This window comes from Mycteria americana, chromosome 28 (genome assembly GCF_035582795.1).
Source record: "Mycteria americana isolate JAX WOST 10 ecotype Jacksonville Zoo and Gardens chromosome 28, USCA_MyAme_1.0, whole genome shotgun sequence".
In the NCBI taxonomy this organism is placed as follows: Eukaryota; Metazoa; Chordata; class Aves; order Ciconiiformes; family Ciconiidae; genus Mycteria; species Mycteria americana.
In genome coordinates, this window is record NC_134392.1 from 879,780 (window position 1) to 892,092 (window position 12,313).

At 65.1% G+C, this 12,313-nt stretch overlaps 2 protein-coding genes across 2 annotated transcripts; one reads left to right on the forward strand and one right to left on the reverse strand.

Annotated features, from left to right (window-relative positions):
• The first annotated feature begins 672 nt into the window (after nucleotides 1-672).
• On the forward strand, nucleotides 673-8,289 carry LOC142421257 (uncharacterized). Its single transcript, XM_075525828.1, has 14 exons — nucleotides 673-768; nucleotides 1,559-1,729; nucleotides 1,865-1,966; nucleotides 2,272-2,322; nucleotides 2,431-2,601; nucleotides 4,795-4,871; nucleotides 4,959-5,066; nucleotides 5,150-5,273; nucleotides 5,373-5,451; nucleotides 5,542-5,671; nucleotides 5,760-5,917; nucleotides 6,121-6,471; nucleotides 6,865-6,937; nucleotides 7,159-8,289. Exons 1-14 carry the CDS (start codon nucleotides 751-753, stop codon nucleotides 8,165-8,167), a joined length of 2,622 nt encoding a protein of 873 aa, XP_075381943.1. The 5' UTR covers nucleotides 673-750; the 3' UTR covers nucleotides 8,168-8,289.
• A 275-nt stretch (nucleotides 8,290-8,564) lies between these two features.
• EIF3G (eukaryotic translation initiation factor 3 subunit G) lies at nucleotides 8,565-12,270 on the reverse strand. The gene is made up of 11 exons (XM_075525995.1): nucleotides 12,157-12,270; nucleotides 11,713-11,762; nucleotides 11,166-11,258; nucleotides 10,994-11,082; nucleotides 10,151-10,210; nucleotides 9,787-9,891; nucleotides 9,489-9,678; nucleotides 9,281-9,388; nucleotides 8,984-9,120; nucleotides 8,789-8,895; nucleotides 8,565-8,659 (listed from the first exon to the last, which is right to left on the reverse strand). The coding sequence occupies exons 1-11, from the start codon at nucleotides 12,174-12,176 to the stop codon at nucleotides 8,644-8,646; spliced, it is 975 nt and encodes a 324-aa protein (XP_075382110.1). The 5' UTR covers nucleotides 12,177-12,270; the 3' UTR covers nucleotides 8,565-8,643.
• Nucleotides 12,271-12,313: the final 43 nt, after the last annotated feature.

Below are 12,313 nucleotides of genomic sequence, written 5' to 3' on the forward strand. Positions count from 1 at the left end.
GAGCCTTGGGGGAGCTGGGGGGAGCCTGGGGGGGGGGGTTGAGGAGCCTTGGGGGAACCTTAGGGAGCCTGAGGGGCTTGGGGGAGCCTGGAGGGGTGGGGAGCCTGGGGGTCTCTGGGGGACCTGAGGGTGTTGGGGAGCCTGGGGGGGTCTGGGGGACCCAGGGAGGCTCTGGGGGGACCTGAAAGTGTTGGGGAGCCTGCGGGGGGGGGGTGGGCTGGGGAACCTGGGGGTGTTGGAGGGAGGCTCAGAGGGACCTGGGGGGTCTCTGGGGGACCTGGGGAGCCCGGGTGGGGCTCTGGGGGTGCTGATGAGCCCGGGGGGGGGGGGGGGGTTCTGAGGGTCTCCAGTAAAGCGTGTGACTTCGCCCCCCACAGCCGCCCCCTCGCACTGACCTTCGCGGCGGCAGCGATACGGGACGGCGGGGCCGGGGGTTCGCCGGGCCGGGTGGGCGGGTGAGGCGGCCCCGGCCCCTCAGGCCTCACACCCCGCCATGGCGGGAGCAGGGACGGTCGGGCCGGGCCGGGCCGGGCCGGGCCGGGGGAGACCCCGCGGTGCCGCGGGAGAGGGCCGGGGGGAGCGGGAAGGCCGCGTAACCATGGCAACAGCGGGCGGAACGCGGAGCGGCGGCAAGGGGCACGCCGGCTAGGGACCGGCCGGAAGTGACGCAACGGAAGTAGCCGGAACGCGCGGGAGGGTGCGCGCCGGAAGTGCCCGTGGCCGCATGGTGGTGGTGGCGGCGGCGGCGAGATGGGGCGGCCGAGCAGAGTACGGGCCGGGCCTCGGCCGGGGGCAGCGGGGACACGGGGAGCGGGAACCGGGCCTCGGCCGGGGGGAGCGGGGACACGGGGAGCGGGAGCCGGGCCTCGGCCGGGGGGAGCGGGAGTCGGGGCGGCCCTGGAGCGCGGCAGCGGCCTGGGCCCCCCCCGGGATCGGGTCCTCCCGAGGAGGAAAGGAGGGGACGAGGGGCCCGGCTTTACCGGGGATCGGGCCTTCCCGGGGGGAAAGGAGGGGACGAGGGGGCCGGATGTCCCGGGAATCGGGGACTTGGGCCTTCCCGGGGTGGGGGAAGGAGGGGACGAGGGGGCCCGGCTGTCCCGGGAACTGGGCCCTCCCGGAGGGGCAGAGGGGGATGGGGGACCCGGCTGTACCGGGGATCGGGGGCTCGGGCCTTCCTGGGGGGGAAAGGAGGGGACGAGGGGGCCCGGCTGTACCGGGGATCAGGGGCTCGGGCCTTCCCGGGGCGAAAGGAGGGGACGGGGGGCCCGACTCTCCGGGGATCGGGTCCTCCTGAGGGACAGGAGGGGATGGGGGGCCCGGCTGTACCGGGGATCGGGGGCTCGGGCCTTCCCGGGGCGAAAGGAGGGGACGGGGGGCCCCGACTCTCCGGGGATCGGGTCCTCCTGAGGGACAGGAGGGGATGGGGGGCCCGGCTGTACCGGGGATCGGGGGCACAGCTGTCCCGGGGACCCGGGGGCGGATGCTCCCCCTCTCCCCACCGAGGTCTGCCCATCCCCGCAGCCCCCAGCCCTGACCACCCCGACCACCCCCCCCGTAGAGCAAGAACCAGAAGAAGGAGCGGGCGGCGGCTCTGCAACACGCCCAGCAGGAATTCGGCACCGTCCCCCACTCCTTCGTCTTCCACCGCGGCCGCGTCGGCAAGAACGTGCGGCAGCTCATCGCCGACGTGAGGAAGGTGATGGAACCCTACACCGCCAGGGCCCTCAAGGTGAGCTCGGGGACGATCCTCCTCCGCCTGGGGAGGGCCGGATCCTGCCCCTCCCCAGGCTAAAGCGGAGCCCTCGCAGCCAGGAGGCCGTTTGGCGCGGGGGGATCCCAAGGGCTCGGCCGCTCTGTGCCGCAGGTGCGGAAGAACAACTCCCTGAAGGATTTCGTGGCCGTGGCCGGGCCCCTGGGGGTGACGCATTTCTTGGTCTTCAGTAAATCGTCCTCCAGCGTTAATTTTGTGAGTAGCGCCATCCCCCGTGACTCGGGGTCTGCTCCCCGCCAGGCTCCTGGGATTCGGGGAGGCCCCTCCGCCGCGGCTCTGCTCCCTTTCGCCGCCTCACACCGGGTGCCGGCACCTTTTGGGGAGGTTTCCGCCCCCCTCGCAGATGCAGATGATGACAAAATCCCGTTGAGTTCATACCGTGATTTTATCCAAAGTAAACGCACTGATGCGTCTGCGCCGGGGCGGGGGGTGTCGGTCCCGGCGGCGGTACTGCCGGCGGCTTCCCCCGGCGCTGAACGCCGCTCCTCTCCTCCCCGCAGAAGCTTTTCCGGCTGCCCGGTGGCCCAACGCTGACGTTCAAGGTGATGCAGGTGGGTGTTTGCGGAATCCCCCCCTGCCCCCCCACGCTTTCCTTCCGGCGCGAGGGGCAGCGTCTCACCCCCTCCTCATCCTCGTGTGTCTGCGTCCCCCCGCTCCAGTACTCGCTGATCAAGGACGTGGTCTCGTCCCTCAAGCGGCACCGCATGCACGAGCAGCAGTTCACCCACCACCCGCTGCTGGTCCTCAGCAATTTCGGTCTCCAACAGATCCAGGTCAAGCTGATGGCCAGCATGTTCCAGAACATGTTTCCCTCCATCAACGTCCACAGGGTAAGCGAGGCGGGGGGGGGCTGTCCCCACACCGCTGGGGGGGCTCAGCGCCCGTCCCACCTCAGAATCCCAGAATCGTAGGGGTTGGAAAAGACCTTTAAGATCATCGAGTCCAACCGTAAACCTAACACTGCCAAGCCCACCACTACACCATGTCCCTGAGCACCTCAGCCAAACGTCCTTTAAATACCTCCAGGGATGGGGACTCAACCCCTTCCCTGGGCAGCCTGGTCCAGTGCTGGACAACCCTTCCAGTGAAGTAAAATTTCCTAATATCCAGTCTAAACCTCCCCTGGCGCAACTTGAGGCCATTTCCTCTTGTCCTATCGCTTGTTACCTGGGAGAAGAGACCGACCCCACCTCTCTACCCCCTCCTTTCAGGCAGTTGTAGAGAGCGATGAGGTCTCCCCTCAGCCTCCTTCTCTCCAGGCTGAACAACCCCAGCTCCCTCAGCCGCTCCCCATCAGCCTTGTGCTCCAGACCCTTCCCCAGCTCCGTTGCCCTTCTCTGGACACGCTCCAGCCCCTCCATGTCTCTCTTGTAGCGAGGGGCCCAACACTGAACGCAGCATTCGAGGTGCGGCCTCACCAGTGCCCAGTACAGGGGCACGGTCACTGCCCTACTCCTGCTGGCCACGCTATTTTGGATACAAGCCAGGATGCCATTGGCTTTCTTGGCCACCTGGGCACGCTGCTGGCTCATCTTCAGCCGGCTGTCGACCAAGACTCCCACATCCTTTTCCTCTGGGCAGCTTTCCAGCCGCTCTTCCCCACGCCTGTAGCGTTGCATGGGGTCGCTGTGGCCCAAGCGCAGGACCTTGCATTGGCCTTGTTGAACCCCACACAATTGACCTCGGCCCATGGATCCAGCCTGGCCAGGTCCCTCTGCAGAGCTTCCTCCCCTCCAGCAGATCAACACTCCCGCCCAACCTGGTGTCATCTGCAAACTGACTGAGAGTGCACTCAATCCCTTCGTCCAGATCATTGATAAAGAGATTAAACAGAACTGGCCCCAGCACAGAGCCCTGGGGACACGGCTTGTGACCGGCCGCCAACCGGAGTAAACTCCATTCCCCACCGCTCTTTGGGCCTGGCCGTCCAGCCAGTTCTTTACCCAGCGAAGAGCACACCCGTCCAAGCCCTGAGCAGCCAGTTTCTCCAGGAGAATGCTGTGGGAAACCATATCGAAGGCTTTCCTGAAGTCTAGGCTTTACCTCCTCCTGTGTTCTTCAGGCTTCGATTCTAAGGCCAGTTCTCTTCAATATATTTATCAACGAGCTGGAGGCAGGAGTTGAATACCAAACTGGGAGGTGCTGTTGATTCTCTCGAGGGACAAGAGGTTTTGCAAAGGGATCTAGATAATCCTTGCCCAACGCGCCAGTCTAACCGGATGAAATTTAATAAGTCTAAATGCCGGATTTTGCACCTGGAATGGAGTAACGCCAGGCACAAGTATAAATTGGGAGAGGAGGGGCTGGAGAGCAGCCCTGCAGGGAGGGATCTCAGTGTGCCCTGGCAGGGAGACGGCAAACCGCGTCCTGGGGTGTGTCAAACGTGGCACGACCACGAGAGGGACGATCCCGCTGTATTCATCTCGAGTACTGCGCGCAGTTCCGGGCTCCACCGTTTGAGAAGGACGTGAAGGAGGGTCCCAGAGGAGGGCAACCGAGCTGGTGACGGGGCTGGAAGGCGTCCTCTGAGGACCCTGGGTTCGTCTCGTTCGGAGAAAAGGAGGCTGAGGGGTGACCGCGTTGCTCTCTGTGGCTTCCCGAGGAGGGGACGTGGAGAGGGAGGTGCTGAGCTCTTCTCCCTGGGATCCGGCGATAAGACGCGTGGGACTGGCTTAAAGCTGCGTCAGGGAAGGTTTAGACTGGACACGAGGAAGCGTTTCTTTACCAAGAGGGCGGTCAAACGCTGGAAGGGGCTTCCTGGAGAGGTGGTCGATGGCCCAAGCCTGCCAGTGTTTAAGAGGTGTTTGGACAAGGCCTGTAACAACGTGCTTTAAGTTTTGGCCAGTCCTGAAGTGGTCAGGCAGTGGGACTAGATGATCATTGTAGGTCCCTTCACACTGAAATCTTCTCCTCTCCTCTTTCCTCTCCTCCTCCCTTCTTTCTTCCCTCTCCCCTCCTCTTCTCTTCCCTCTCCCCTCCTCTTCTCCCCTCTGCTCTCTCTTCTCTTCCTCCTCCTTCCACAGGTCAACCTCAACAGCATCAAGAGGTGTTTACTTATCAGCTACAACGCGGAGACGCAGCTCCTCGATTTCAGGCATTAGTGAGTGTCGCACCCCTGCTTTTGGGGGACAGCCTGCCTGCGCCCCGTGTCTCAGGGCTGACCTCTTCCTCGTCCTCCTCCTCGCAGCAGCGTGAAGGTCGTGCCCGTGGGCATGAGCAAAGGCCTGAAGAAGCTGCTGCAGGAGAAGTTCCCCAACATGAGCCGCCTGGAAGACATCAGCGAGCTGCTGGTGAAGTGCGTGGGGGGGCAGGGAGGGGGACAAGGGTCCCCAAGGCGCCTTCTGGCCCGTCCCCAAATGCCTTCATCTCCCCCGGCAGAGACATAAACCTGTCGGAGAGCGAGGCCGAGCAGGACGGAACCCACAACGTCCTCGAGCTGCCGCAGGCGTACGCCGGCCGAGGCAACATGAAGGCACAGCAGAGCGCCGTGCGCCTCACCGAGGTCCGTCATGGCGGTGACGCCGCGGCTGCCATCGCCCCGGGGGATACGATCGAGCCTGACCGGAGCTCTCCCGCATTCCCCCCCCCCCCCTTCCCACAGATCGGACCCCGCATGACCCTGCGGCTCATCAAGGTGGAGGAGGGCCTGGCGCAGGGCAACGTGCTCTACCACAGCTTCAGTAAGTGCCGCAAAACACCGTCTCCGGTAACCCGCCGGCGCGGGGGCTCACACCGGGGCGTCTCACCCCCCCTTTCCCTGTGTGTTTAAGTCCACAAGATGGAGGCGGAGGTGAAGGAGATCCTGGCCCGGAAGGAGGCGAAGCTGCAGCTGAAGGCAGAGCGGCGGCAGAAGCAGGAGGCGGACGTGGAGCGCAAGCGGCGGCAGCGCAAGGCTCACAGGTGAGGGCGGCGCAGCAGCGGCAGGGTCCGGCAGCGGCAGGGTCCGGCAGCGGCCTGGCAGAGGCTGACCGCCTCGGCGGCACCGCAGGGAGAAGAGCCTGGCAGGGATCCGGAAGAAACGACAGCAGGACGGTGACAGCGACGCCGAGGATCCCGGAGCGCCGGAGCAGCAGGATACGGCCGAGCAGTCGGAGGAGAGCGATGCGGAGTATTACCGGCAGGAGGTGGGCGAGGAGCCAGACAAAGGTGAGTCTGGAGGGGACCGAGCCCACCCCGTCCCCTCCTCCCGCCGATAGCGGCTGATGATGCGAAAACCTTGAGCTCTCCGTGATCTCGGTTCAAAGTAAACGCACTGACGCGTCCCTCGGCCCCAATGCTGCGCCCCCGTCGCCCCTTTTTCACTGACACCCCCCCCTTTTTTTTTTTTCCATCTATCCTCCCCCCGCAAGATCTGTTCCCCGACCGCACCAAGAGGAAGCGAAGCTCCTCAGGCGCTGCCCCGCTACGGAAGCGACGACGGCGAAGCCAACCGGAGCATCCCGCCACCGTTCCCAGCCCTCGCCCCACGGCACCGGGCAAGCGGCAGAAGGGAGACCCGGTGCCGAGGGACTCGCGGCACCGTGGGGGGGCCGGGCAGGGGGTGGCCGGCCGAAAACTGCGCCGAGGAAGCAAGCGCCCACCCCAGGAGGGGCCCGGTTCCGGCTCTGGCCGTGCCGTCTCGAGGCCGAAGGGGCGAGGGAAGCTGCTGCCAAAGGGGAAGGCGATTTTCAGGCGGCCTGGACGTGCCAAGAAGGGGAAGCGCTGAGGCACCAGCCGCCGGCCACGCACCGAGACTGTGGGGGGGAAGAGGAAATGGGCACCCCCTCCTTGTTCCTGCTCTTGTGCAATACACTGCTTGGAACGAGCTTCTGTGGCTGTGCTGGGTTTGGGGGGGGGGGGGGGGGGGGCGGGAAAAGGGGGGTCCCCCGGGCTGTAACAGCGTCCTCCCCACCTAGGGGGGCCCTTTCCGTGTCACCCCGAAGCCCCGGCAGGAAGGAGAAGCACACGTAGCTCCTTCCCCCTTTGCGGCCAGCGTAGAAGGCAGCTGCCGGGCTCTGTCTGGGTGCTGCCCTTTGGAAGAGGAAGTGCCCTTCCCTGCCTGCAACCGCCCCCCCGCCAGCCTCTTGCCCCCCACTGTCCCCAAAACGGGGCAGGCCCCGTGACTGCCACCGAGAAGGGAGGGACGAGAAAGGAGGGAGGCGAGCACGGACCCCCGAGGAGGACAGGGTGAGCGGGGCGAGCGGCGGGGCTGCAGGCAGAAGCGTGGACTCCTGCCTGCACCCCGGGAGCTGGGCAAGGGGGGGGGGGAGGACAGACAGGGGGACACGTTTTGTCCCCACCCTGGGACCGCAAGACCTTCTCGGTCCCGGCACAAGGCCATTTGCCAGCAGCCGCGCCTCGTGACCGTGCTCTGCCTCCTCTTCCCTGCCTGCAGCCACCAAAAAGAGGTGGGGGACACACACACACGACAGCGGGAGGAACCCCCCCGAGATGGCCACCCATCTCGGTCACTGCGGTAACTTCAGCAGCTTCCAGGAGTCGCTGTGGCTGGTGCTGGCAGCGCAATTCCCACCGGCGCTGGTGGGTAACGGCATGGCCGTCTATTATTTTGCCGCCCACGAACGCTCCTGGCACAGCGGCATCATCTACTCCTTCCACCTGGCCGTCAGCGGGATGCTCTACTCCCTCTCGCTGCCGTTTCTGGCGGCGTATTACTACCCGCCCAAGGACTGGCGCTACGGCCCGGCGCTGTGCAAGCTAGAACGTTTCCTTTTCAACTGTAACCTCTACGGCGGCATCTTCTTCGTCACCTGCATCAGCCTCAACCGCTACCTCGGCATCGTTTACCCGCTGTGGGTCCACGGGCGGCTGCAGCCGGGCCACGCCAAGGCGCTGAGCGCGGTCGTTTGGGTGTTGGCCGGGGCGCTCTCGGCACCCACCTTTTTTTTTGCGGAGCTGCAAGAAGCGGAGGGCGCGATCGAGTGTTTGGGGAGCACGGCCCCGCAGCGGCTGCGAGAGTTTTATCCCTATAGCCTGCTGCTGGCCGGGGTGGGCTGCGGGCTGCCCTTCCTGCTCACCGCCTTCTGCTACGCCGCCATTATCCGCACCGTTTTCCGTAATCCTCATCTCAGCCGGCTGGAAAAGCGGAAGGTGGGAATACTGGTAGGGGCGGGAGTGGCTCTTTACGCTTTTTCCTACCTACCCTACCACATTTTCCGTAACCTCAACTTGTGGCGTCGCCTGCTGCGACCGGGCACGGAGAACTGCGCCGTCTCCAGAGCCATCCACTCCACCGCTCAGGTCTGCAAGATCCTCATTAACCTCAACATCTGCCTGCACCCGCTGCTCTACACCGCCCTGGCCGACAGCATGCGGAGCCGCTGCAGGGCCTGCTGCGGCACCGGTACCGCCAACGGGGAGCGGGCTGAGCACGTGGAGCTGCGACCGGTGGCCTAGGAGCCCCCCGGGGTGGCCCAAGGCGGCCGGTGCACCCTACAGGGCTTGGTGTGGCCCTGGGGCACGTGTTTCCCTACCGGGAAGGGCGGCAGTAACGTGGGAGAAGGGGGATTAAAGCCAAAACTACAAGCACGGCCTCATATCGCACTTTTTTGGGGCAGATATCCCCCTTTTTCCTAGCAGAAAAGCAGAGGACGAGCCTAAAAAACAAGGAACGTCGGTGCCATGCCCTTCCCCGCGTCGCTGGCTCGGGCACTGCCATCCCCACCGTATGCCTGGGGCGGGGGTGGGTTGGGGACGGCCCCGGCTCTGCCACGGGACGGTGCGGTGACAGGGACGGGGCTGCTCCCTGTGTGGTGAACGCCCCCCCGCCCCCCCGCTCAGATCGAGACCTTGGTGCATACCAGACCGTGCGTCTTTATTTAGAAGCGCCGATTGCTCTTGCCGAGAGCCGGCGCGGCACCGGCGCAGCGGGTTCAGTTGGTAGAGGGTCTGCGGAGGAGGAAGAGAGAGCAGTAAGGAAAGGGGAGACCACGGTAAGGAGAAGGGCGGCCACACGCGGGACCCCCCCAACACCGGGCAGCCACCCCCAATCCTCCAAACCAACCCCCCAGCACTTACTTGGCCCATTCCACGTTGAGGATCAGGTGGTCGTAGCCAAATCCGGAGACCCCAGCGATAGCCCGGGCTGCGTCCTCCCGGCGGTGGAAGCTGATGAAAGCAAAACCCTGGGGTGGGAGGAAAGTGAGAGGGTGAGAGGAAGCAGGGGGGTCTCCTCCTCAGCCCCCCTAAAGGGGAGAATCCCTCCGTGCCCACCTTGGACTGCCCGGTGGTCTTGTCCTTGGCTAAATAGATCCTAGAGATGGAGCCGAAGGGCCGGAACAGCTCCTGGAGATCAGTCTCACGCGTGTCCTCGGACAGGTTGGTGACACGGATGGTGGCGTTGTCGTCGGCTGGTGGGGGGAAAGACGAGGAAGGTCAAGGCGGGACCGCGGCCAGAACCGGCACACCCCGTACACGGCACCGCGGAGGCCCGGCTTCACGCGTAGCTAAGGCCCGGGGCGGGTGGGGAGCGGGGAGGTTGCCCCCACCCCGAGGACAGGCCTGACTTACCCCTGCGGTTGGGCTGCATGGACTCCCCGCGGCGGCTGGCTCCGTCTCTCAGGCTGGGGGGGACGTACTTGCCCGTCTTGCTCTGCTGAGCCTGCACCGGCTCCGGTTCTGAGGGCAGGAAGGACGACAGGCAGGAGGTGAGGCTGCCCGCAGCCAGAGAGCGACCCCCCCCTTCCCCCTCCCATCCCAAGATAAAGGGGTGCCGTACCTCCAGGCAGCTTCTCCTTCTCGCCTGTGGACAGCCCCAGCTGCTCGGCCAACTCCTTCTGCATCGGCCCCAAGGTGTCCTTGTAGGGACAGCGGGTGGTCCAGTGGTCACCCTTGCAGATACGGCATGAGACGATCTTCTGCCCCTTCAGCTTGTTCATGGGATCCTCCTCCTCCTGGCAGTTCAGGTCCTGGGGGACAGGGAGACTCCTGAATCCCACGGGACCCACCACGCACCCGGGCACAGCCTCACCAGGGGCTCCCCACCGGCCCACGAGCTCCCACCGTGCCCAACCCACCTCCTTGCTGGTGATGAAGGTCATAAAGACGTCATCGCTCACGGTGGTGGTGGCCACGTTCGGTCCGGGGGCGTCAAACTCCGAGTTGCCAAATTTCTTCCAGTTCTGGGGAGAAAATGAGGCGGGGGGGGGGGGGGGAAAGGAGGGCTCGCTCGCACAGCACGTCCCCGAGTAATCGCTGAACGCAGAGCAGAGCAGCCAGCGGGAAGGGAAATGCTCCCCACCGAGGGGTCGTTGGGAGGTTGAGAAGGAACGGACAAAAGCGGAGGGCTGGGAAACGAAGCGGTTCTGCTGGAGCGCAGCTTTCCCTCCCAGCAGAAAGAACGCTGTCCCCTCCTTCGCCCTTCCCGCAGGAGACACTCACCTTCCGACGGGCCACCGCCTTGGAGGCCTTCCTGGTTTCGATGCGGAAGGTGCGGATAATCTGTAAGTCACAGAATCGTAGGGGTTGGAAAAGATCTTTAAGATCATCGAGTCCAACCGTAAACCTAACACTGCCAAGCCCACCGCTACACCATGTCCCTGAGCACCTCATCCAAACGTCCTTTAAATACCTCCAGGGATGGGGACTCAACCCCTTCCCTGGGCAGCCTGTTCCAGTGCTGGAGAACCCTTCCAGTGAAGTAAAATTTCCCAATATCCAGTCTAAACCTCCCCTGGCGCAACTTGAGGCCATTTCCTCTAGTCCTGTGGCTTGTTACCTGGGAGAAGAGACCGACCCCACCTCTCTACCCCCTCCTTTCAGGCAGTTGTAGAGAGCGATGAGGTCTCCCCTCAGCCTCCTTTTCTCCAGGCTGAACAACCCCAGGTCCCTCAGCCGCTCCCCATCAGCCTTGTGCTCCAGACCCTTCCCCAGCTCCGTTGCCCTTCTCTGGACACACTCCAGCCCTTCAATGTCTCTCTTGGAGTGAGGGGCCCAACACTGAACACAGTAAAGGTGCAAAAGAACCGATCGACACAAGAGGAGGGACGGCAGACGCGCCTCCGCCCCGCAAGTGCCAAGTTTGGGGCTGCCCAAAGCAGCAGAGTCGAAACGGGGCTCCAACGGGACGTCCCTGCTGACGTACGGCTGCCCGGTGCTGCCCGACCGCGCAGGCAGGGATCGGCCCCTGCGCCGGAGGCAGAGCCGAGGGCTCTGGGAGGGGAGAAGGGGAGCTCGGCGGCAGCAGCACAAAACCAAAACGGCAGCCGGGGACGCGTTGCTCACCTTCACCTTGCGCCCGTCCTCCTCCTCGCGATACTCAGTGATGGTTTTGATGTTCCCGTTGATGAGTTCCTTTGGGGAGGGAAGCGGGCCTGCGGGGAGGAGAGACGGCGGGACAGTGATGTGGGGGAGGTGGCAAGAAAAGAGCCCCCCCGGCCTCTCACCCAGCTCTCACCTCCCTTCAGCAGCTCGGCCTCGGCGCTCAGGCTGCCCCCCAGCACCCCGGGCAGGGGGATGTCCTTCAGCAGCTCGCTGGTGATGCATTTGTCTGCGGGAAGAGAAGGGGGAGAGTCACCCCCTCGCTTGGGGCGAGCCTGGCAGAGGGGGAAGGAGCCCTGCACCCCGGCACAGCCTCTCCCCGCAGGGAGGAGCTGCCCTGCTCTCTCCCCCGAGCACGGGAAAAGGCCAAGGAGCCAAGAAATCTCAGCTGTTCCAACCCCCTGGGCTCCCTCAGCCCCTGAAATGGGTGGGATAAGGATGGTGAGAGGGGTCCTGCTCCCTGTTCCAGGTCAGGCACGCTCTGCTCGCAAGGATAGGCCTCGGAGAAGAGCTTGGGAGCCTGTTTTGAGTCCTGGACAAAGAGCGGGCACATCTCTGGGCTGTTTTAGGAACAGCAGCTGCTCTTTTTCTCCGGAAAAATTCTCCGGTTACCAGCAGGAGGAGCAACAGGAGAAAAAGGGGGAGGGAACCGGCCTGCAGCAGGTGAGGCAGGAGTCACTCACCGTCCTCTCCACCCTCCTCTTCCACCTGGTCGGCCCAGCTGGGCTTTGAGCTGTGGAGAGAGCAGAGCCTTAAACCCGCTGCCTCCCCGCCGGGCCCCCCGTCCCTTCGCTCGGGAACCCTGCTGTCCCCTCAGCTCCGGGCTCCGGCCAGGCCGCTGTCCCCTTCACCCCGGGCCCCAGCCACCCTCGACGCTCTCCCTCACCGCTCCCGTCGCACTCAGGCCCCGGCACCGCCACCACCCCCTTCCCCTCACCCATCACAGCCCCAGCCCCGCCCGAAGCCCCCCCAGGGCCCGACAGGCCCCACACCCGGGTTCCGCCGGCTGCCGCCAGGCCCCAGCCCCGCTCCCCCCGAGGCCTTCCTCCCCTGAGGCCCCGCTCCCTGGGCCAATCCCAGGCCCGATGCTCGGTCCCCGGGGCCCGGGCCCGTCCCCGTCCCCTCACTCGTAGTCGCCCGTCGGCATCGCGCTCCCACCGTCCTCACGCACAGCGACCGGAAGGAGGCGCCACACTTCCGGCGGCACGCGCCACTTCCGGCGTAGGAGAGGCGGAAGGGGCGGGCCGCACTGCATGCCGGGAGGCGGTTGCTAAGCAACACCTC